The 23,654-nt window shown below is 47.1% G+C and overlaps 1 protein-coding gene across 1 annotated transcript; it reads left to right on the forward strand.

The window, feature by feature from the left end:
• Window positions 283–23,295, forward strand: LOC100622132 (solute carrier family 22 member 6-like). The gene is given in 9 exon segments (XM_021084464.1): window positions 283–378; window positions 664–883; window positions 886–1,188; window positions 1,326–1,357; window positions 2,261–2,409; window positions 10,277–10,400; window positions 10,556–10,671; window positions 22,122–22,325; window positions 22,897–23,295. Coding segments are annotated over 9 exon segments (1,314 nt in total). The 3' UTR covers window positions 22,967–23,295.

Consider the following 23,654-nt stretch of genomic DNA (forward strand, 5'->3'; position numbering starts at 1 on the left):
GCCACAGCATCTGGAAGTTCCCAGGCTTGGGTCGAATCACCTGCCAACCTACACAGCAGCCATAGAATGCTAGGTCCAAGCACATCTGCGACCTACACCACAGCTCATAGCCACGCGGATCCTTAACTTACTGAGCAGGGCCAGGGATAGAGCCCGGATCCTCATGGATGCTAGCTGGGTTCATTACTGCTGAGCCACAAGGGGAGCTCCCACAATGATGTTTCTGTGTGAGCTCTTCCGAGTCTCCCCCCAACTTCATCAGGTCCAAGTGACATTGAGAAAATGCAGTTCCTCTGGGGCTTTGGGCTCACACCGGCTGGGGCCTCCCTCTGCTCTTTCCTGTCCTCCCCCAGGGAAGAGGTGGCTTGCTCTGGCCTGGTGAGGAGATTCAAACTGCTGAGCTTTGGGGCATCACACATAACCCTACGCAATCCGACTTCACCTGCCCTTCAGATCCCTCGAACGAGTCATTGACCGATGAGTCTTAATAATTGAACGTCCTACTTTCAAGTCATAGTTTAACTCGGTGCCTTGAGAGAAGTTATAAAAACTAGTTTTGAGTTCAGGTGACCTAGGGCTACAGCAGACCCAGGAACAGATGAGCTGAGGAGACAAAGGGCAGTTCGTCCCCCACCCCCCTCAACACTGAAAGATAGCTGACAGGTGTGGGAGTCCGGACCTCAGCTCCAGTGCCGCTGCTATAGGTCCTGCCCCGTGGCCTTCACTGACCTCCTGCTGCAGGTCGGGGGAGTCGGCCGCTTCCAGCAGATCCAGATTGTTCTGCTGACCCTGCTCATGACCTTCATGCATAACACCCTGCAGAACCTCACGGCCGCCATCCCCACCCACCACTGCCGCCCACCTGCCGACACCAACTTCAGCAGGTGGAGGCCTGGCTGCCCGGGACGGCCAGGGCGGCCGCATCCTGTCTCCGCTTCACGTCCCCCCAGCGGGGACCGCCCTTTCCCAGTGGCACAGGGACCAACGGCACGGGGACCGCAGAGCCCTGCACCAATGGCTGGATCTCTGACCCCGGCACCTTCCCTTCCACCATCGTGGCTGAGCTGAGGACCCCTGGATCCCCTAACCCCCACGTCCAACCCTGTGACCCCATCTTACCATCCCCACACACAGACATAGACGGTGTGAACCTGACCGGAGTGCGTCTGACTGTGGGAGGACCCTGGAGCCTTTAAGAGCTCTGCCCCAAACACAGGTAAGAGGACAGGGGCAGGGGTGGGTGGGGTGGAGTTGAGGTCTTCCTGGTAGAGAAGGTTGTGGAATTCCTTGCAGAGGGTGGCTCCCTGCCCCTCCACTGCCAGCAGAGAGACAGTTACTGCTGCTGGAGATTGATATGGTGCTTTGGTTTCCCTGAAGGGTTGGACGATTCCACAGGGTAAGGGCATGGGGAGGTGGTACAGAGGAAGGGAGAAAAGAGCCCCGCAGAGAGTGGAGGGTAAAAAACGAATTCCTGAGCAGGGGATGCTAGGCTCAGAGTCCTAGAGACAAAAACCATTTCCTGACTTCATCTAGAAATAGCTCTCAGCAGCTGGAGCCAAGAGATGGAGAGCAGCCAAGGAACTAAGAGGGGAAAAAACAACAGGGTTATGGGGAGGGGGGAGTCCTTTCATCTCTAGTAATTTAACACCCATCCTCTGAAACACACATGCAGTCGATTGTCGAGTCTCCCTGCTAAATGGTGCATCTGGCTGAATTCTGCACCTCGTAGCTGTGACATCGATGATGCTCTTAACATCTGTTCTAGTTCATGGCCTTTTGGTTGCAAGGAAGAGAGGCTGTCTCAAGTCGGCTCATGAGAAAAGGGACTTGCGGGGAATCCAAGTGCAGGAAATCCAGGTGTGTGTCCAGGCCTCACAGAAACTGCAACCAGGAATTAGAGCCCGGGCCATCTCTATACACTGAGCTCTGTTACTCTCTTTCTCCATCCGTTTCACCTGTGTGTTCATATTGCAAGACAGCCACCCGTGCCTGCTCTGATCCACCACCCCTCAGATTCTTTTTTTTTTTTTTTTTCTTTTTATGGCCACACCTGAGCCATATGGAAGTTTCTGGGCTAGAGGCCAAATTAGCTGCAGCTGGGGCCTATGCCACAACCACGGCAACACGGGATCCGAGCATGTCTTCGACCTATGCCACCGCGTGACAATGCTGGATCCTTAACCCACTGAGCCAGGCTAGGGATCGAACCTGCACCTTCCCAGAGGCAACATCGAGTCCTTCACCTGCTGAGCCACAATAGGAATGCTTACCTCTCAGATTTAGGGCCCACCACCAACCAGGACGTTTCTGTGTATCTTCATTCAAGTTCTTAAAAAAGGCTCTGATTGGCTCAGCGCGGCACACTGATGCACAACTGTCATTCAACGCAAGCTCATCTGAGCATGAAGAGTAAGTATATAAAGACTCCCGAGGCCAAATCCCAAGACGGGCAGAGGTGGAGCTGGCTCTACAGGCAAGAGGAAGCAGGGCCGTGATGTCATCAGGACCCTTGCTGACGCTCTCCCGTCTTTACCTTTCTTTGCATACCAGGCACATAGCTGCCTCCCAGAGCCTTCACCACGTGGCCTCTGACATCCCAGGCTCACTGCTAATAACGTCTTCATCAGAGAGAAAAAAAGTTTCTGTCTCTCTGCTCCAACACTGAAAAAATCTAGGACAGATTTATTTGCGACCTTCGGTCCTGTGCCCACCCCTTGGTCCAATAGCTGTAGGGAGGGAGGGAGTTATTATGAAGGACCAGGCTGAGTCTTAATTTCGCTTCTGTTCTGCAGATGCTAAACAGCTGTCATTCCACCACTCTACTTCCTGGGCCCACGACCGTGGGTTTCTTTTCTCTCTTGTTCTTTCCCCTGAGGCCAGTCTCATAGCATCTGTTCATTTCTCATAGCCTTTATCAAGTTAGCAAGGCAGAGCTTTCCTCGGCAGCAATTCTCTCAGTCTCCCTCAAATCCACCTCTGACTGTTCCTAGACTTTGGTTCCCGTTGGCGATAAAGTAATTCTATATACATGAAGCCCAGGAGCCCACGGAAATATATGATCCTCAGAGTCTCGTGGGCACGTGAAGAGGACATAGTACATACACAGTGAAAGCCAGGGCCAAAACCAAGGTGATGGACGCCCCATGCACCTGTCGCTTTTGCGGATGACAAGCACAGTGAGGCAGAGTCGAGGCAGAGAAGTTCTTTCTGAGCACATAGTCTATATTCATTTATCCATTTCTAACCTGAACTATACCCCGTTTCATCGCTAGACCACATACAGGTCTTGTTCCTTTGCATTCCTCTGGTTTGTCACCTCTTTCCTACAGTCTCTTGGTTCTCATCCTTCTGTTCCTCAGTTCCAGTATACAGGGTCCCTAACCCCTCACTGTAAGAGGCCCCACGTGCCTCTCCTCGGTCGTATTTCACTCACTGTTAAAATTATTACCCAGTATAACACAAATCTTTAATAAATAAGTTATATCAGAGAGTTCCCACTGTGGCTCAGTGGGTTATGAACCCAACGGGTATCCATGAGGATGCAGGTTCGATCCCAGCCCTAATCAGTGGATCAAGGATCCAGCATTGCCATGAGGTGAGGTGTAGGTCACAGATGCAGCTCAGATCCGTGTGGCTGTGGCTGTGGCTGTGGCGTAGGCCAGTAGCTACAGCTCCAATTCAACCCCTGGCTGGGAACTTCCATATGCCACGGGTGCAGCCCTAAAAAAAAAAAAAAAAAAAAAAAAGTTACCTCAGATAACACATAGAATTACAGAATAGCAGTTATTTGAATAAAACAGCGATAAAGTCCATTGCTCTTTAAAGAAAGTGTTCAAATGCCAACCTCCCAAATTTTACGTCATGTGATATGTGCATCCACAGGGGATTCAAAGTCCCGCAGTAGAGTTCCCACCATGGCACAGTGGGTTAAGAATCTCAGTGCAGGAGTTCCCGTCGTGGCGCAGTGGTTAATGAATCCGACTAGAAACCATGAGGTTGCGGGTTCGGTCCCTGCCCTTGGTCAGTGGGTTAATGATCCGGCGTTGCCGTGAGCTGTGGTGTAGGTTGCAGACGCAGCGCGGATCCCGCGTTGCTGTGGCTCTGGCGTAGGCCGGTGGCTACAGCTCCGATTCAACCCCTAGCCTGAGAACCTCCATATGCCACGGGAGTGGTCCAAGAATAGCAAAAAAAAAAAAAGAATCTCAGTGCAGGATGTGAGGGCAATCTGGCTGCGACATCTGTCACCCCATTGATGGCCAGGGTTGATTCAGCTGATCTGGCTGGCTAGACGGGTGTCCCCTTCCTCCCTCACTGCTCCATGTGCGTCCCCCCCGCCCCGAAGCCGACCATCCCCGAGAAAGGAGGACCGTTCTTCCGTCAAGGGTATAGGAGTAGCGGCGCTCCCCTGCTAGAACCTCCAAACGAGCTCTCAAGAATCTGACTGCATCAGCTCAGGTCACCGTGCAGGTGCGGGGTTTGATCCCTGGCCCAGCATAGTGGGTTAAAATTTCCGCGTTTCCTTGGAGAATAGCCTTGTGGCTGCCCTTCGGGAGAGGAAGGGAGTGGGAGGGATCGGGAGCTTGGGGTTATCAGATACAACTTAGAATAGATTTACAAGGAGATCCTGCTGAGTGGCATTGAGAACTATGTCTAGATACTCATGTTGCAACAGAACAAAGGGTGGGGGAAAATATGTATACATGTAAGAACAACTTGATCCCCTTGCTGCACAGCGGGGGGGGGCGGGGAATAAAAAAAGAAAAAGAAAGAAAAGAAAACACAATGAAAATTTGAGGGAAAAAAAAATTTCCACGTTTCTGCCACTGAGGCACAGTTGCAGTAGTGGCTCGGATTCAACCCCTGGCTCGGATTCAACTTCCATAAGCTGCAGAGGTGACCATTAGAAGAAGAAAAAAAAAAAAGTCCCAGAGTAATCATTACATTCACAAATAAAGATTTCTCTCCAATCAAATCAGGAAGAGAAGTAATGACACTTAAAGGATGAATTCATTTGGACATAAACTAACATATTTTAGGGAGCATTCCCTAATCGTCCTGATCAAGCCGGCCCCTTTTCCTTTTTTTTCAGTTAACAAAAGAAATGAGTTTTCAGATCCACTCCAAAGTATACAAAAATGAGCTCTTAATTGTGAAGGAAATGCCACCGCTGTTTGTCATTTTGACTTAATTTTAATAGCACATCCATCCGTAGTATGATTCCTGCAGGCTAGAGAGCTGTTTTACTCCAGCTAGAGAGGAAGCAATTTTAAAGTGAGAAGTTTTTTCTTATATACATTGAAAAGAGCAACAAAGTGTAAACTATCAATTGAGGTATCCAATTGCTGCTAATTCAGGATGGCAAGTAACTACCACCCCCGCAAATGTGCTTATGAGAAGTTGATGGAAGAATGCACAAGGGCATTTCACAGACCCCAAGGTCAAGAGCCTGAGCCCAGCCCTACGATGGACCAGGATCAGGTAGTTCAGGAGACCTGCAGCTGGACTCTCCATCTCTGCCTCTCTGGCACTAAGCTCTCACCTTGACGTCTCTCTGACTAGATTATTGCATCCTTTGCCCCTCCCCGTCTTCCTTCTCCCCCACCTCCTCCTTCTTTTTCTCCCTCTCCCTCTCCCACTCTCTCTCTGTCTCATGATTTCTCAACTCCACTTCCACGCTGTTCCAGCCTTGGCTGTCCTTACGAACCTCGCTTCTCTGAGTTGCTTTTTCCAAGTTTTGTAAGAAAAGAACCTGATGAGCTCTGTCTGCCCACCTCCAGGGTCACTTTTCTTCAGCCACACCCAGGTCAAAGAGCCCTGAAAGAGGGTGAGGTGTCAGTGCTTGGAGAAGAGGGAGCAGTCTGGGAAGATATCCCTTACACATCTTGTCTGTTTGTTTTTGCTTTTTAGGGCCGCACCTGCAGCACATGGAGGTTCCCAAGCTAGGGGTCTCATCGAAGCTACAGCCGCCGGCCCACACAACGCCAGATCCGAGCCGCGTCTGTGACCTATACCACAGCTCACAGCAACACCAGATCCTGACTCCCTGAGCGAGGCCAGGGATCGAACCTGAAACCTCATGGTTCCTAGTCAGATTCATTTCCACTGCGCCATATTTTGAAATAACTTCTCACCAGATGATGAGAAAGTGTGGGTGACTCAGGGAAGGAGGCCTCCTTACGTGCTAGTTCCAATTCAAGATCCTCAGCCCCACCAGGAGAGAGGGAGTGGGTTTTTGTGGGGCCAACCCAGCTCTCCCTGACCCCAGTTCTTCCTTCCTCACAGTGGGATCTCATATGCACACACAAGAGCTTGCCGCAGTTGAGTCAGTCCATCACCATGGCAGGGGTACTCGTTGGAAGCTCTATATTTGGGATCACAGCCAACAGGTCAGTGGTGAACAAGGCTGAATCAAGAGCAAAGGCCTCACGGAGTTCCCATCATGGCTCAGTGGTTAATGAATCCAACTAGGAACCATGAGGTTGCGGGTTCGATCCCTGGCCTTGCTCAGTGGGTTAAGGATGCGGCGTTGCCTTGAGCTGTGGTGTAGGTCACAGTCTCGGCTTGGATCCCGTGTTGCTATGGCTCTTGCATAGGTAGGCTGGCGACTACACCTCCAATTAGACCCCTAGCCTGGGAACCTCCACATGCTATGGGTGTGGCCCTAAAAAGACAAAAAGACCAAAAAAAAAAAAAAAAAAAAAAGAGCAAAGGCCTCAGCCCTCTAGGGAGCACTGGCATCCTTGAGAATCTAGGGAGGGACACAGGACCGTTCCACCCAAGCCTGACCACGTCTGGAAAGTCTGTGGGAACTATATATCAGCATTTTCCATGTTTCTCCTCATTTCAGTTACTCCTTACAATTATGCTTGCGAAGCCAGGGTGAATGGTACTATTATCTGCATTTTTTTTTTTTTGATGAAGACATTAAGTTTCAAGGATGATAGATAACTTGCCCAAACTGCCTAGAAGGAACCCAAGATAATTACGCTATTAATTATGGGGAGCAGAATTGGAGAGAAGAGGAATTTTCCTTTTTCATTACTATGCTGTTTGAATTTTTATGATCATTCATTACTTTTACGGTGCTATAAAGTGAAAGTTAAATGTTTACTTTTTTAAAAGTACAGTCAGGGAGTTCCCACTGTGGTGCAATGGGATCCACGGCATCTCGGGAGCACTGGGGCAAGGGTTCAATCTCTGGCCTAGCACAGTGGGTTGAGGATCTGGTGTTGCCATAGCTGCAGCTTGGATCCGATCCCTGGCCCAAGAACTCCATGTGCCACAAGACAGCCAAAAAATTTTAAAAATAAAAAATAAATAAAAGTACAGTCAGTACAGCTACTAAGTGGCAAAAGCAGGACAAGCATCGAGATTTCCCGACATCCTGAAGAAGTCACTTTCCACCACTTCTGCCTTGTATGTGACACGTGAGTGTCACAGAAACACAGACCTAGGAATCGGTAACCACTAGGGACAAGTCTCAGATCTGCCATAACTGTGTGGCACAGCCTCTCTTGGACTTGGTTTTTCCATTTATATAATGGGGGCCATGGCGAGAGTTAAATTAGCACCTGCAGCTCAGCATTGGTTACCCTAACCTTGACCATCTCCAGGCCAAAGTCCATAAAAAGACATGGGATGAATAAGAGGCGGCATAAAGAATCAAATTTGAAAATATTAGAAATGTCATAGCAGATCAAAGACACAAAACTAGATCTATTATTCATAAAATATAAGCCACAGACATGTCCATTCTGCACAAAGCATAAACCTTGCATGCATTTCCCCCCTAAAAAAAAATCACATAAGCCAAGCTCATAGATACAGAGAACAAGATGGCTAGTTGCCAGAGGCAAGGAGGGGTAGAGTGGGGGTGAAGGGTGTCAAAAAGTACAAGCTTCCAGTTATAAAATAATTCGATCATGGGAGTGTAATACACAGCATGATGAATATACTTAATAACACCATATTGCTTGTTTGAAAGTCTCTGAGTAGATCTTAAGTGGTCTCATCACACGCGCGCGCACACACACGCACACACACGCACACACACACCAATCATGACTATATATGGTGATGAATTTTAAGTATATTTATTGTGGTGATAACTTCACAATATATACAATACAGAATCGTTATGTTAGACGCCTGAAACTATTTATAGTATTGTGTGTCAATTATACCTCCGTTTTTTAAAAAGCACACACGAAAAGGCTGTCTCCTGTCTTAACAGGAGTCACCATTGACCAACAGTTGAAGAATCAACCACACCCCAGAGCAGTAGTTCCCAAACCTTGGGAGCTTGTTAAAAAATCAGATTTTTAGGAGTTTGTCATGGCTCAGCGTTAATGAACCCAACTAGTATCCATGAGAATTCAGGTTCAATCCCTGGCCTTGTTCAGTTGGTTAAGGATCTGGTGTTGCCTTAAGTTGCGGTGTAGGTTGAGATGTGGCTCAGATCCTGCATTGCTGTGGCTGTGGTGTAGGCTGGCAGCTGCAGCTTCAATCTGACCCCTAGCCTGGGAACTTCCCTATTGAGCGAAAAAAAAAAAATCAGATTTTTAGCTTACCTTTCAGATATTCACCAGGCCTTGCGTAGAACTTAGGTATCTGGATTATTTTCAACACACCCCTATGATTCTGATGAAAGTGTGCAGCTCCCTTCAAGGAGATATCATAGGTTGTGTCAGGACCCTGGACAGCAGCAACCAAAGGCTCCTCCCAACACAAGGTCCCCTGGATGCCAGCAGTTACCCAACTATTCCCCACTTCCCATTCCAGCATCGAACTCATGGCCACATGTACGCAGCCTGAAAAGCATCTGTTAGATTGTCCAGGGCACAAGGATGAGACAGCCAAGGACATGGGGTGGGGGAGCAAGCAATGTGTTAAGTTAAGTGGGACACAGAGTTCCCGTGGTGGCTCAGTGGTTAATGAATCGACTAGAAACCATGAGGTTGCAGGTTTGATACCTGGCCTTGCTCAGTGGGTTAAGGATCTGGCGTTGCCATGACCTATGGTGTAGGTTGCAGACACGGTTCGGATCTCTCGTTGCTGTGGCTCTGGCATAGGCTGGCAGCTACAGCTCCGATTAGACCCCTAGCCTGGGAACCTCCATATGCTGCGGGTTCGGCCCTTGAAAAGGCAAAAAGACAAAAAAAAAAAAAGAAAAAAGAAAAAAAGTGAATGAAAAGTGAGGCAGAAAGAGAGGGGAATAAAGTTCTGGGGCAGAGTTCTAGACAAAAAAAGTAGAATAGGCAAGGCCCAGAGGCCAGAGTGTGACTCACTGAAGGAAGGGAAAGTGGAGCAGGATGGCCTGAGGGTAAGGCTTGTTCATCTCTATTTCCCAGGTCAAGCAAAGGGCATGGCACAGAGTTGCCAACACAAAATATTTGTTGAATTAAAAAGAGTTGAAGGAAGTGCAGAGGGAGTGGCTGTAGACAGGTCAAAAGGGGTTTGGGACAAGCAAGGAAATATGAATGTTGGGGTTGGGGACACCGAACAGGAGTATGCCTGGGAATTCAGAGCCTTCCAGTCCATCCTTGCTCCACACATTACTGAACCTAGCCAGAGATCACACCATCCTTGCCTTACCTGTGAGGGGCTGGGAGTGCAGAGTAGGACTGAGCTGAAGAGAGGAGCCCTTCTACTCCAATGTGAGGATCCTCCTCCATCTGGAAGTGACAATCACCCCCAAATACACACACTCACACAACCCTGACTTCAACCTAAACTCTGCTCTGCTCCCCAGATCTGAAGTGGCTGCTCATCCATGCCTGGCCAGGTCTAGGTCTCCTATTTGGATTTACCCCCACCTTAGATCAGCTGTTCCTGGCTGGCATGGCTTATGCTGTGCCCCACTGGTGCCACCTGAAGCTACTGGTCTCTCTGTCCCTCTTTGTCGTCCTCATCTACTACAGGTGTGTGGGACCTCGAGTAAGGTAGAGGGTTCACAGTAAGTCACAGATGGACATAGTCTCTCCAAGAACACCCCCTACCTTTCCCCCTAGTATCAAAGCAGATCCAAGCAAAAAAGAACCAATGCCCAGATTGATAGGTAGGGTAGACCATGACCAGAAAGGGGCAAGATGTATTCCAGGTCTCCCAAGAAGACAGTGGCAATCCTTGCAGTGGTACCCAGGTCTCCTAATCCCCAGCCCAGAATTCTTTTCGCCACTCCAAATTGTCTTTCTGCCCTGGTCTGTGCCTGTCTCAGAAAGCCACACCTCTGTCAACCTGTGCTGAAGTCATGCCCACTCTCACCCCCCACCCATAGGTTCTTCATCGAGTCTGCCCTCTGGTACTGCTCCTTGGGGAAACTGGACATCACCCTGAAGGCCCTGCAGAGAGTGGCCCAGATCGACAGGAAGCAGAGAGAAGGTGCCAAACTGAGTGTGGAGGTGAGAATCCTGGGACCTTCTGTGATACCCCTCCCAGGGCTCTGCCTGCCCCCACCTTCATCCTAGAACCCAGGACATCTGATGCTTCCCAAGCAGGGAGTAGAGGGAGGGGTCCTCAGAGGAACCCAATCCCTGAGCCCCTTCTATCCAAGCAGATGCTCCAGATGAGTCTGCAGAGGGGCCTGACCATGGGCCAAGCCCAGCCTTTGATGCTGCAACTGCTGCACATGCCAGCTGTCCAGAAGCTCTTCTTCTGTCTCCTGCCACTATGGTAGGTCCATCCCCACTCAGGTAAGGGGACAGACCAAATGATGGACAGATAAGAAGACTGAGAAAACAGGACAAGCTGGGAAGGTGAGAGGCTGAGGGAGGCCCCCCAGCCAGTGGAAAAGGACACAGGTGCTCTGGAGGCACAGAGGGTTCCCCACTTGTCTAGAGAACGCCCAGCTGTCCCTCTGCTCCTGAGCTTTGAGCTCGGCCAAGTGGCCCTACTGACCTTATGGAAAAAAAAAAGCAGCAGCCACCCCCAGGAGCCCTGATATTCCAGGCCTGAGATTTCTGTATCCCAGGCTTTCACATTCCTCCGAAGATGTCCCTATGCTTCTTCTCTTGCCTTCTAACAAATTACCCTCTATTTAGCACCTTAAAATGGCACATACTTATGATCTCACAGTTTCTGTGGGTCAGGAGCCCAGGCAGAGCTGAGCTCCTGCCTGAGTCTTCTGCTTAGGGCTTCACGAGGATGAAAGCAATGTGTCAGACAGGCAGCATTCTCCTCTGGAGGCTTAACTTGAGAAGAATCCACTTGTAAGCTCACCCAGATTGTTGCCTGAACTCACTCTCTCGCAGCTATAGGACAGGGAACCCTGGTTTCTTGCTGGTTATCGGCTGAAGGTTACTGCAGTTCTAGAGACTTCTCCGTTCTTCATATGGCTTCCCATATCACCATGCCAGAAGCAGGGTCTCCAGAGTGGGTCTGCTAGCAGGGGACCGCCCTAGAGTCTATCTGCCACCCTGTCTTCTTAAATACTGTGCAATGTGTCCCTGCCAATAAGGGATCATTTGCCGTTGACAAAAGTACAGCCATTATCTCACTTGATTTGAATATTTCCATAGTGACTCCAAAGGAAAACTTAGAGGTAATCCCTGTTTATAAGTTGATGGTAGGCAGCCAGGATAAGCAAACAGAAAATTTTTAATTTCTTTTATTATAGTTGATTTACATTGTTCTGTCAATTTCTGCTGCACAGCAAAGTGAGCCAGCTATACATCCACACACATTCTTTTTTTCACATTATCCTCCATCATGTTCCATCACAAGTGATCGGATATAGTTCCCTCTGCTATACAGCACAAAAACATTTCTTAATGATTTCCTAATCCTGTATTTCAGAAATAACCACCACGGAGCACATGTCTGTTCAAACATTTACTATTTTCACATACAAGAAACACACCAACACAGAGTAATTTACATTACATGTATTTACAAAAATTCAATCTTACTCTTGTATAGTTTTAGAATCTTTTTGTCCTTAATATCTCATGAACATCTTTCCACATCAAGAAAAGCGGACCTAGACGATTGGTCCTGTATTCTCACAGAGTCACTCCCTCCAGGTGGGCTCCAGTCTCTTTGCCTACAGCAAGGAGCTGGAAGAATTTTGAAGGCAGCAGGTGGTCCCGGCAACTAACAACTCAAGCCAACTCATGAAAGGCTCAGGACAATGAAGTTCCACCTGTTTCCAGACCAAACTGCCTCCAGGCATTGGTGCTGAGAGGAGGAGAAGGGGGCAATTCACAGGCATGGGGCTTATTTGTGCTGGTTGCTCCCAGGCCAGCCATAGAAATAATAGGCAAATGCTAGAAATTCTGGGGCGCCTAAGTTGAGTATATCCTTGTATCCACTACTCAAGAGCGCCACCATAGGATTCCTGTGCTCCACACACACACCTCCCAAGCTTTACCTTGTTCTCATTCTCTCTTCTCCTCCAGACACACACCACACACACACACACACACACACACACACGTACCTATGTTAAAAAGCCCTGTCTTCTTTATCATTTACACATCTCCAAGCATCTTGTGCCCTAGGTTTTTGTGGCTGCTGTTGACAGAGATAATTATGTTGATCCAGCTGCACTGAATCAATGTCTTCCCTTTTCTAACAACAAAACATCACACACAAGATGTTGCCAAACATGTAAGACCCCACATAAAATCTCTAACAAACATTTACGGTACCTATTACCTTTCTGGAAGTTGCTCCCTATACTGTTAGAATAAATTTTCCCCACCTCCAAAGAGAACTCCATTTTTAAAGACTACCTAGTATTCCATAATTTTGGAATTTATTTTATTCGTATCAGTGGTTCTTTCCAGCTCTCCCCAGTCATAACCAAGAAGCCACAGGCACACATATCCCCTTGCATCTGTCTTACATCCCTTGGAATAAACCTTAAAAGTATACTTACTGGCACAAAATTTTGAAACTATGTAAGGCTTTTCACAGATATTTTCACCTACTCTCCAATAGAGTCATGTTTTACAAATGTGTATAAGAGACTCTTGTCAAGACCAAATACTACTGTGCTGAGAAACAGGAGACATATGTCATTGTTTTAATTCACATGTATTTTATTCTGGAGGGAGTTGAACTTTTTCTTTATATAATTTTGATCTGTTTGTAATTTCTTTTCTTTGTAACCTTTCTGTTTGTATCCCTTGCCCATTTTTTCTTTTCATGGACTCGTTAAGAACCCTCTTTTGCATTAAAGATATTAACCTCTTACCATACGAAAAGGGTATTTTTGCATTTGCCTTTTAAAATCTGTCTTTTAAATTTACCACTTTTTAAAAAATGAGATCTTTTATTGCTTTATCTAATCACATGTATCTTTTTTAAAATTCATTTAGGTTACCCTCCTTCTATTTTTTTTTTTTTAGGGCCACACCCACGGCTTATGGCTAGGGGTCCAATTGGAGCTGTAGCTGCCGGCCTAAACCACAGCCACAGCAACGCAGGATCCAAGCTGCGTCTGCGACCTACACCACAGCTCACAGCTACGCTAGATCCTTAACCCACTGAGCGAGGACAGGGATCAAACCCGAAACTTCATGGATACTAGTCAAGTTCGATAACCACTGAGCCATGACAGGAACGCCAAAGTTACCCTCCTCCTGAATATAAAACTATTCACCTGGATTCTCCTGGATGGTGTGAAGCCACCTTTATTACAATACTGTTTCTGGACTCCTCAGTCCCACTGACTTGTCTATTCTGGTGCCAATACTTTTCTGTGTAATTCTTTTTTTAATGGTTGCACTTGCAGCATATGGAAGTTCCCAAGTCTGGAGTCTTGGGAACTTAACACTGGAGACTTAACCCACTGAGCAAGGCCAGGGATCGAACCCACATCCTCACAGAGACATCGGGTCCTTAACCTGCTGAGCCACAAGAACTGCTGTGTAATTCTTAATTATAGGGTGGCTCACATAAGGCTGTCTTCCATGGGAGTTCCCTTCATGGCTCAGCGGTTAACGAACCCGACTAGAATCCATGAGGATGCGGGTTCCATCCCTGGCTTCACTCAGTGGGTTAAGGATCCAGCATTGCTGTGAGCTGTGGTGTAGGTCGCAGATGTGGCTTGGATCCTGCGTTGCTGTGGCTATGGTGCAGGCTGGCAGCTGTAGCTTGGATTCGACCCCTAGCCTGGGAACTTCCATATGCTACTGGTGCAGCCCTAAAAAGAAAAAAAAAGAAAGAAAAAAAGATTGTCTTCCAAGGAGAATTTCTCACATGCCCTTTACCAACCTAGAGGCAAGACGCTGCACTTCAGCACATCTCTAAGGAGCAAAGCTGCCCCACAAAGTGTCACAAAATATTGTTTTTGCTGATTTTATGAAGACTCCCCGAGAGGTGGAAACGATGCTTATATCACATACCACGGAGTCAAAACACTCAACAGCTGTTTCTGTTCTCCCTCAAATCCATTTGAACAGTCAGTGATGCCCCCCCCCGACCCCTGCCCCACATAAACTCTAAAACCTCCTAAGGGTTCCTCTCCGGGGGTAAATGTTCGTACACCACTCACAGAGCAAAGCTCCTGGCATTAAATGAACCCTCTTTCTTACAAATCAAGATGTCACACACAGACACACAAAAAGGTGTTACTTAAGCATCCCCATGAGGAGGGGTTTCTCTAAAACACCCTCTCCCAGGGCAATGAACGAATCCAAGTATGTGCCTATAAATAGCAGGTCCCTGGGGCAGGGGTTTGGGTGGAGGGAAGAGGATCTATTGCAAAGTGAAAACATTTTCTCCTAGATAATTTTAAAATGTATGATAGATAGCGTTATTTTTTTAGAACTCAAGAAAGACTTTCTTTTTTTTTTTTCTAATTTTTTTTTTGTTTTTTTTGTCTTTTGTTGTTGTTGTTGTTGCTATTTCTTGGGCCGCTCCCGCGGCATATGGAGGTTCCCAGGCTAGGGGTCGAATCAGAGCCGTAACCACCGGCCTACGCCAGAGCCACAGCAACGCGGGATCCGAGCCGCGTCTGCAACCTACACCACAGCTCACGGCAACGCCGGATCCTTAACCCACTGAGCGAGGCCAGGGACCGAACCCACAACCTCATGGTTCCTAGTCGGATTCGTTAACCACTGCGCCACGACGGGAACTCCTCAAGAAAGACTTTCTTAGCCGTGTTCCAAATATAAAAAGGCCACTCTAGGAGTTCCCGTCGTGGCACAGCAGAAATGAATCCAACTAGGAACCATGAAGTTGCGGGTTTGATCCCTGGCCTTGCTCAGTGGGTTAAGGATCTGGCATTGCCATGAGCTGTGGTGTAGGTCGCCGACGCGGCTCGGATCCCGAGTTGCTGTGGCTCTGGCGTAGGCCGGTGGCTACAGCTCCGATTAGACCCCTAGCCTGGGAACCTCCATATGCCGCGGGAGTGGCCCAAGAAATAGCAAAAAGACAAAAAAATAAAATAAAATAAAATAAAGTTCAATCCAGAATAAAAAAAAAAAAAGGTAAAATGAACTTAAAAAAAAAAAAAAAGAAATAGTAAAGTTTGGCAAGATGGCTGGATACAAGCTCAATAAATAAAGATCAATTGCATTCTCTACTCTTCTAAAAATTAGAGTTTTATTTCAATGCCTACATCAAGAAAAATTTTAAATTATATCAAAAAGTATCAAAGAAAATGTAAATAAATGTATTATGAGCATGGATAGGAAATCTCATATGTCACCTCATAACTGACAAAAGATGAAATTAAAATGTTAGTGATTCTAATACTGATTTATAAGTTCAATGAAATTCTGATCAAAATCCCAAGAGTTCCCTGGTGGCTCAATGGGTTAAGGGCCCAGCAATGTCACTGCTGTGGTACAAGTTTGATCCCTGGCCCTGGAACTTCTGCATGGCCAAAAAAAAAAAAAAAGAAAGAAAGAAAGAAAGAAATCCCAATGGCTATTTTCAGGAAACTGGCAAGCAAATTCTAAAATGTATATAAAAGTGCTATGAGTCAAGTATAACTAAGGTATTTTTTAAAAAAGAACAGAGTGGGTGTTCCTATTGTGGCTCAGTGATAACGAACCCAACTTGTATGCATGAGGACATCCTGGCCCTACTCAGTGGGTTCAGGATCCCGCATTGCTGTGAGCTGAGGCATCGGCCGGCAGCTGAAGCTCGAAATCGACCCCTAGCCTGGGAACTTTTTAGGGCCACGGGTGTGGCCCTAAAAAGCAAAAAAGAAAAGAAGAAGAAGAAAATAAAGGAGAGAAAAAAAGGGCTTTTTTTTTTTTTTTTTTTTTTTTTTTTTGTCTTTTTAGGGCTGCACCTGCGGCATATGGAGGTTCCCAGGCTAGGAGTTGAATCGGAGCTCTTGCTGCCGGCCTACACCACAGCCATAGCAATGCTGGATCCTTAACGCACTGAGCGAGGCCAGGGATAGAACCTGTATCCTCATGGTCACTAGTCAGATTCATTTTCACTGTGCCACAGTGGGAAATCCTATTTCCATTAAAATAATAAAATAACATTGGCAATAATTCTCAAAAGAGTATAAAGTTTTTTGGGAGGAGTTGTTTGTTTTTGTTTTTTTGCTTTTTGGCCACACCCGAGGCATATGGAGATTCCCAGGCTAGGGGTCCAATTGGAACTGTAGCCACTGACACACAGGATCCGAGCTGCTTCTGTGACCTACACCACAGCTCATGGCAACACCAGATCCTTAACCCACTGAACAAGGCCAGGGATCGAACCCACAACCTCATGGTTCCTAGTCGGATTCCTTTCTGCTGTGCCACAACGGGAACTCCTAAAGTGTTTTTAAATATCCTTAAAGTATTCTTAAATATCCACCAAAGAGGTCGAATAAGAGTTTAGGCCAACTATCTGGAGTTCTTGTCATGGTTCGGCAAATTAAGAACCCAACTAATATCCATGAGGACGCAGGTTCAATCCCTGGCCTCACTCAGCAGGTTAAGGATCCAGCATTGCCAGAGCTGTGTTGTAGGTTGCAGACCCTGCTCAGATCCAGCATTGCTGTGCCTGTACCACAGTCCAGCAGCTCCAGCTCCGATTCAACCCCTAGCCTGGGAACTTGCACATGCTGTGGGTGCAGTCCTAAAAAGACAAAAAAAAAAAAAAAAAAAGACAGAGAGAGAGAGAGAAGCATGTAAAATGTCATTTACTTAGAGAAAATACGATCATCTACCTAGATAAACCAATAAAGACAATCAACAATTAAAACTAATAAAAAGAGTTCAGCAGGATGCCGGATACAAAATTAATTAATGACATGTCAATAACAATAACCTAGAAGCTATAACCTAGAACCAATAATCTAGAGAAATAATCTTGAAAATCTTTGAAAATGAAGACACCATTCAGAATAACACCAAAAGCTACATATTATCAGGAAATTAACAGAGGACACCCAAGACTTCCGTGGAGAAAACTCTTGAAAACTTTTTAATATCATAAAGATCATCCTTGTAAATGAAGAGATTTCTACACTCTTGTTTAGAAAGACGTAATATAACAAAGACGTTCATCCTCAATTAATTTATAGAAATTCAATGGAATCTAATCAGAATTTCCATTAGATCATTTTTTTTAGAGACTCCAAAAATTTACTCCAAAACTTATATGGAAGGAAAAAGACCACAATTGCTAGTTAATTCTGCAACAGGAAAGCAAAGATGATGTTTCTACCATCTGTTAGAAATATACAACAAAGCCATAGTGTGTCTATGGCTTTCTTGGTGCAAGAAGAGGCAAACAGAATTAAGAGAGGGCTTGGAGACAGATGGTTAGAGATGGAGACAGAGATGCAGATGGAGAGGGAAAGGGAGGGAGAGGAAGAGAGAGAGAGGGCAACTGTATCAATCTGATTACATCAAAAGAATGACTTGTGGGAAGGACGCAATGGACAAATTTAAAAGACAGATGACAGGTTAGGAGGAGATATCTGCAACACCTAAAACAAGCAAAGTTCAAATGTTAAGAATGTACATGAAACTCCTACAAGTCAACAAGAAAAAGAAGGAATCGTAGCAGAAACATGGGCAAAAAATATATATATAAATAAAGAAATGGGCATTTTAAAGACAATGAAACCCAGAAGGCTAACCATAGAAAGAATGAGATCATTCTTTACACACATTAAACTGGCAACATTAAAAAGCTGGATAATGGAGTTCCCGTAGTGGCTCAATGGTTAGTGAATCCGACTAGGAACCATGAGGTTTCGGGTTCGGTCCCTGCCCTTGCTCAGTGGGTTAACGATCCGCTTTGCCATGAGCTGTGGTGTAGGTTGCAGACGTGGCTCGGATCCCACGTTGCTGTGGCTCTGGCGTAGGCCGGTGGCTACAGCTCCGATTAGACCCCTAGCCTGGGAACCTCCATATGCCCCTGGTGCGGCCCTAGAAAAGGCAAAAAGACCAAAAAAAAAAAAAAAAAAAAAAAAAAAAGACAAAAAAAAAAAAGCTGGATAAGGGAGTCCCCGTCGTGGCTCAGCAGAAATGCTTCTGACTAGTATCCATGAGGACGAAGGTTCTAGCCCTGGCCTTGCTCAGTGGTTTAAGGATCCAGCCTGGCTGTGAGCTGTAGTGTATGTCACAGACACGGCTTGGATCCTGCATTGCTGTGGCTGTGGGATAGGCCAACGGCTACAGCTCCAATTCAACACCTAGCCTGGGAACCTCCATATACCATGGGTGCGGCCCTAAAAAATAATTAAGTAATTATTTTTTAAAAAGCGGAATCCGTGGTGGCTCCAAGGGTTAAGGATCCAGCATTGTCACCATTGCGGCTCTGGTTACTGCTGTGGCAGGGTTGGATCCCTGGCCTGGGAGTTCCGCGTGCCTCAGGTGTGGCCAAAAAATAAATAAAAAGCTGAAAATGCCAAATGTTAGTGGCCATAGGAGAATACAAGACCCCCTACCTCCCCACATGACCCACATGCCCCACTGGTAAGAGCGAAAGTTGGTGCCACCATTCTGGAGAACTGGCAGCACTCACCCACACACGGAGTAACCCAGTAATTCCCTTATCTTAGAGAATTCCCAAAGACCCCTAAGGATTCATGTACAGGCACCTTCACTGCAATGTTGTTTGAGCTCATGGGTGATGGCAGCAATCTAGATATTTAGGCGAATCGTCGAGAAATGCACACTGTGGCGGTCTATACGTCAGCACGGAAATATCTTTAAAACAGACTGCCGAAGGAAAGGAAAAACAGAATGATGTATTACATATACCATTTAGCTAAATTAAAATATTTGCAAAAAAAAAAAAAAAAAAAAGGAGGAGTTCCTGTTGTGACACAGTGGAAACGAATCCGACTAGGAACCATGAGGTTGTAGGTTCCATCCCTGGACGTGCTCAGTGGGTTAAGGATCCGGCGTTGCCATGAGCTGTGGTGTAGGTCGAAGACGCGGCTCGGATCCCACGTTGCTGTGGCTGTAGTGTAGGCTGGTGGCTACAGCTCCGATTAGACCCCTAGCCTGGGAACCTCCATATGCTCCTGGTACGGCCCTAGAAAAGGCAAAAACACAAAAAAAAAAAAAAAAAAAAAGAAAAAAAAAAAAGCTGGATAAGGGAGTCCCCGTCATGGCTCAGCAGAAATGCTTCTGACTAGTATCCATGAGGACGAAGGTTCTAGCCCTGGCCTTGCTCAGTGGTTTAAGGATCCAGCCTGGCCGTGAGCTGTAGTGTATGTCACAGACACGGCTTGGATCCTGCATTGCTGTGGCTGTGGGATAGGCCAACGGCTACAGCTCCAATTCAACACCTAGCCTGGGAACCTCCATATACCATGGGTGCGGCCCTAAAAAATAATTAAGTAATTATTTTTTAAAAAGCGGAATCCGTGGTGGCTCCAAGGGTTAAGGATCCAGCATTGTCACCATTGCGGCTCTGGTTACTGCTGTGGCAGGGTTGGATCACTGGCCTGGGAGTTCTGCGTGCCTCAGGTGTGGCCAAAAAATAAATAAAAAGCTGGAAATGCCAAATGTTAGTGGCCATAGGAGAATACAAGACCCCCTACCTCCCCACATGATAAGAGCGAAAGTTGGTGCCACCATTCTGGAGAACTGGCAGCACTCACCCACACACGGAGTAACCCAGTAATTCCCTTATCTTAGAGAATTCCCAAAGACCCCTAAGGATTCATGTACAGGCACCTTCACTGCAATGTTGTTTGAGCTCATGGGTGATGGCAGCAATCTAGATATTTAGGCGAATCGTCGAGAGATGCACACTGTGGCGGTCTATACGTCAGCACGGAAATATCTTTAAAACAGACTGCCGAAGGAAAGGAAAAACAGAATGATGTATTACATATACCATCTAGCTAAATTAAAATATTTGCAAAAAAAAAAAAAAAAAAAAAAGGAGGAGTTCCTGTTGTGGCACAGTGGAAACGAATCCGACTAGGAACCATGAGGTTGTAGGTTCCATCCCTGGCCTCACTCTGTGGGTTAAGGATCCGGCGTTGCTGTGAGCTGTGGTGTAGGTCACAGATGTGGCTCAGATCTGGCGTTGCTGTGCCTGTGGCATAGGCTGGCAGCTGTAGCTCTGATTAGACCCCTAGCCTGGAAAATTCCATGTGCCACAGGCACAGCCCTAAAAAGCAAAAAAAAAAAAAAAAAAAAAAAAAATTTGCACACAAAACAACACATTTTACAAAGACATATTCAAATAAAAAATGCACATCAGAAGTTCCCACTGTGACCCAGTGGGTTAAGAATCCAGCTGTAGTGGTTCTGGTCGCTGCTGAGGCATGAGTTCAACCCCCGGCCCAGCACAGTGGGTGAAAGGATCAGGCATTGTCACATCTGCTGCAGCTCAGATGCAGTCCCTGGCTTGGGAACTTTCATATGCCGTGGGTGTAGCCTTTAAAAGAAAAAAAAAAGCAAGCAAGCAAGCAAGCACGCACATCCATGCAATAGAATAGTTGACTTTGGCAAGGAAGGGATTAAGAGTGGATAATGGTGATAAAAAAAGAGTACACAGTTTTGTTTTGCTTTTTTGTCTTTTTAGGGCCACACCCACGGCATATGGAAGTTCCCAGGCTAGGGGTTGAATCGGAGCTGTAGCCTTCAGCCTACACCACAGCTACAGCAATGCCAGATCCAAGCAGCGTCTGCAACCTACACCACAACTCACAGCAACGCCAGATCCTTAACCCACGGAGTGAGGCCAGGGATCGAACCCACAACCTCATGGTTCCTAGGCAGATTCATTTCTGCTGCACCACGACAGGACCACCTGTTTCTAATCTTTAAGTAAAAGTTTGGGTCATGATTTCTCTTACTTGTGGCTGCAAGTATCCTACTGGATACTTCTGCAGGGTAAAGGAGAATAAACGTGGTCAGCACGATGGCCTAAAAAAAAAAAGAAAAAGAAAAGGGCTTGGTGTGAACAGGTAGGCAGTGGTTGTGGGGAAGGAGAGGATCAGAACTGATCCTGAATGTAGTTTCGAGGAAGAGCCAACCAAATTCATATTTAGGACGTGGGAAATAAGGGCGCAGGAGGCATCCAGCATCATTACTAGTTGTTGTACACCTATAACGGTAATAAAATTTGTTAAGTAATTTAAGAATAAAATAAAATAAAATAAAATAAAATAAAATGAAATGAAATGTAACACACACACACACAAAAGAATCATTACTAGATACTTGAGCAGCTGGGTGGTTAGAGGTACCCTGGGCTAGGGATGGGGAGACCCGATCAAAGAGCAGACTTGGAGGCAGAAATGAAGAATTCCTGACCATATAAAATTTGAGGGGCCTTTTAGATGTCCAAAATGCAGATGACAAGTTGGACACTGGATATCTCATCTGGAGCTTGGGGGAGAAGGTGGTGGTGGCCTTGTTCAAAGTTATACAGCAGGTCCAAATTGGAACTGGAGGAGTTCCCTGGTGGCCTAGCGGTTAAGAATCTGGCATTGTCACTGCTATGGCGAGGGTTCAGTCCCTGGCCTGGGGACTACCAAATGCCATGGATGCAGCCAGAAAAAAAAAAAAAAAAAATGGAACTAGGACCCAGGCTTCCTGGTTCTGAAAGCATTTATTTCCATCTTTCCTTGCAGCCAAGGTATGTGCAAGCATGTGGCCCTAGAGGGATGTGAGAAGAGAAAATACTATCAGCCGTCACCCATAAGCCCCACCACCTCACCAAGGTGCTCTTCCTCCCCGCAGGCAGAGAGATCTGAGCATGATGGCCGCCTTGGCCAACACAGGCAGCATCCTGAGCCCGCTGGTGAGCACGACCTCAGAGGTTTACCCTTCCCTGCTTCTCTGCATCTCTGGAGCAGCCCTTGTGGCTGCCTGTCCCATCACTGTCCTCCTGCCGGAGACTCTGGGGCAGCCACTGCCCAACACAGTGCAGGACCTGGAGAGAAGGTAGGCTGCCCCCTCTCCCCACCGCCCAGAGCTATAAGAAACTCATAGCTTCTCCATTCAGCCCCATTTGACCAAAAAAAAAAAAAAAAGGCCAGACCTGGAGTTTCCATCTTGGCTCAGTGGTAACGAACCTGACTAGTATCCATGAGGATGCAGGTTCGATCCCTGGCCCCACTCAGTGGGTTAAGGATCCGGCATTGCTGTGGCTATGGTGTAGGCTGGCAACTACAGCTCCCATTCGACCCCTAGCCTTGGAACGTCCATATGCTGCAGGTGTGGCCCTAAAAAGACAAAAAATAAATGAATAAATGCCAGACCCAGGGGAGAGCAGGGACTAACCAGTGGTCATTCAGTTGGACTCTGGTGGAGCCAAGGCCAGAATCAAGGCCTCCTGCCTCCTGAGGCTCCTGGTCCCGTTCTCACAGATAAGTGGAGTCCCCCAGAATCCTTTCTGGGACTCTCAGCTCTTGGAAACAGCGAGGGATTTGGAATAAAGCGGGACCGCCGAGCACAAACCCCTCAGAAGGATTCCCCAACTCTACTCCCACACCCTGCTCCTCCTTTCCCACAGGTGGAAAGAGAAACCCGGGCAGAAGCAGCAGGAGCAGCAGATGGTCCCCCTCCAGCCTCCCGAGGACTGAGAAGGGGCAAAGCACGGACGGAGCCCCTGCATCTCCTGCAGGTCCACACCCAGAGGAGGGGGAGAGGAACAGCAGCCAGGGGAGGACGGGAGGGACCCCTGCTTGACCTGTAATTCCAGAGGACACTTCCCCTGGGCCTCCGCTCCTAGCCAGACCCACCCTCCCATTTCACTGAAAGTAGCTACACACAACTTCTCCCATTCTTTCCACCGTGGCCACTCCACATCTGCTAACCCTTGGAGCAAAAATTCACATGGCAGAGTTCCCACTGCGTTGCAATGGGATTGGTGGCGTCTCTGCACACCAGGATGCAGGTTCGATCCCCAGCCGAGCACAATGGGTTAAAGGACCCAGTCTTGCCACAGTGGCATTGGTTGCAGCTGTGGCTAGGATCTGATCCTGGCCTGGGAACGCCGCATGTCTTGGGGCAGCCAAAAAGCAAACAAACAAAAAAACACAACAACAACTCATTCAATGATCATTGGTGTAGAAAACCCAGTGGAATCTACACAAACACTACTTCAACAACAAGGAGTTTAGGAAAGTGGTAGGGAGTTCGCGTTGTGGCTCAGCGGAAACGAATCTGACTAGTAACCATGAGGACACAAGTTCGATCCCTGGCCTTACTCAGTGAGTTAAGGATCCAGCATGGCTGTGGGTTTGGCATAGCCAGGAGCTGTAGCTCCGA

Source organism: Sus scrofa, chromosome 2 (genome assembly GCF_000003025.6).
Source record: "Sus scrofa isolate TJ Tabasco breed Duroc chromosome 2, Sscrofa11.1, whole genome shotgun sequence".
Classification (NCBI taxonomy): Eukaryota; Metazoa; Chordata; class Mammalia; order Artiodactyla; family Suidae; genus Sus; species Sus scrofa.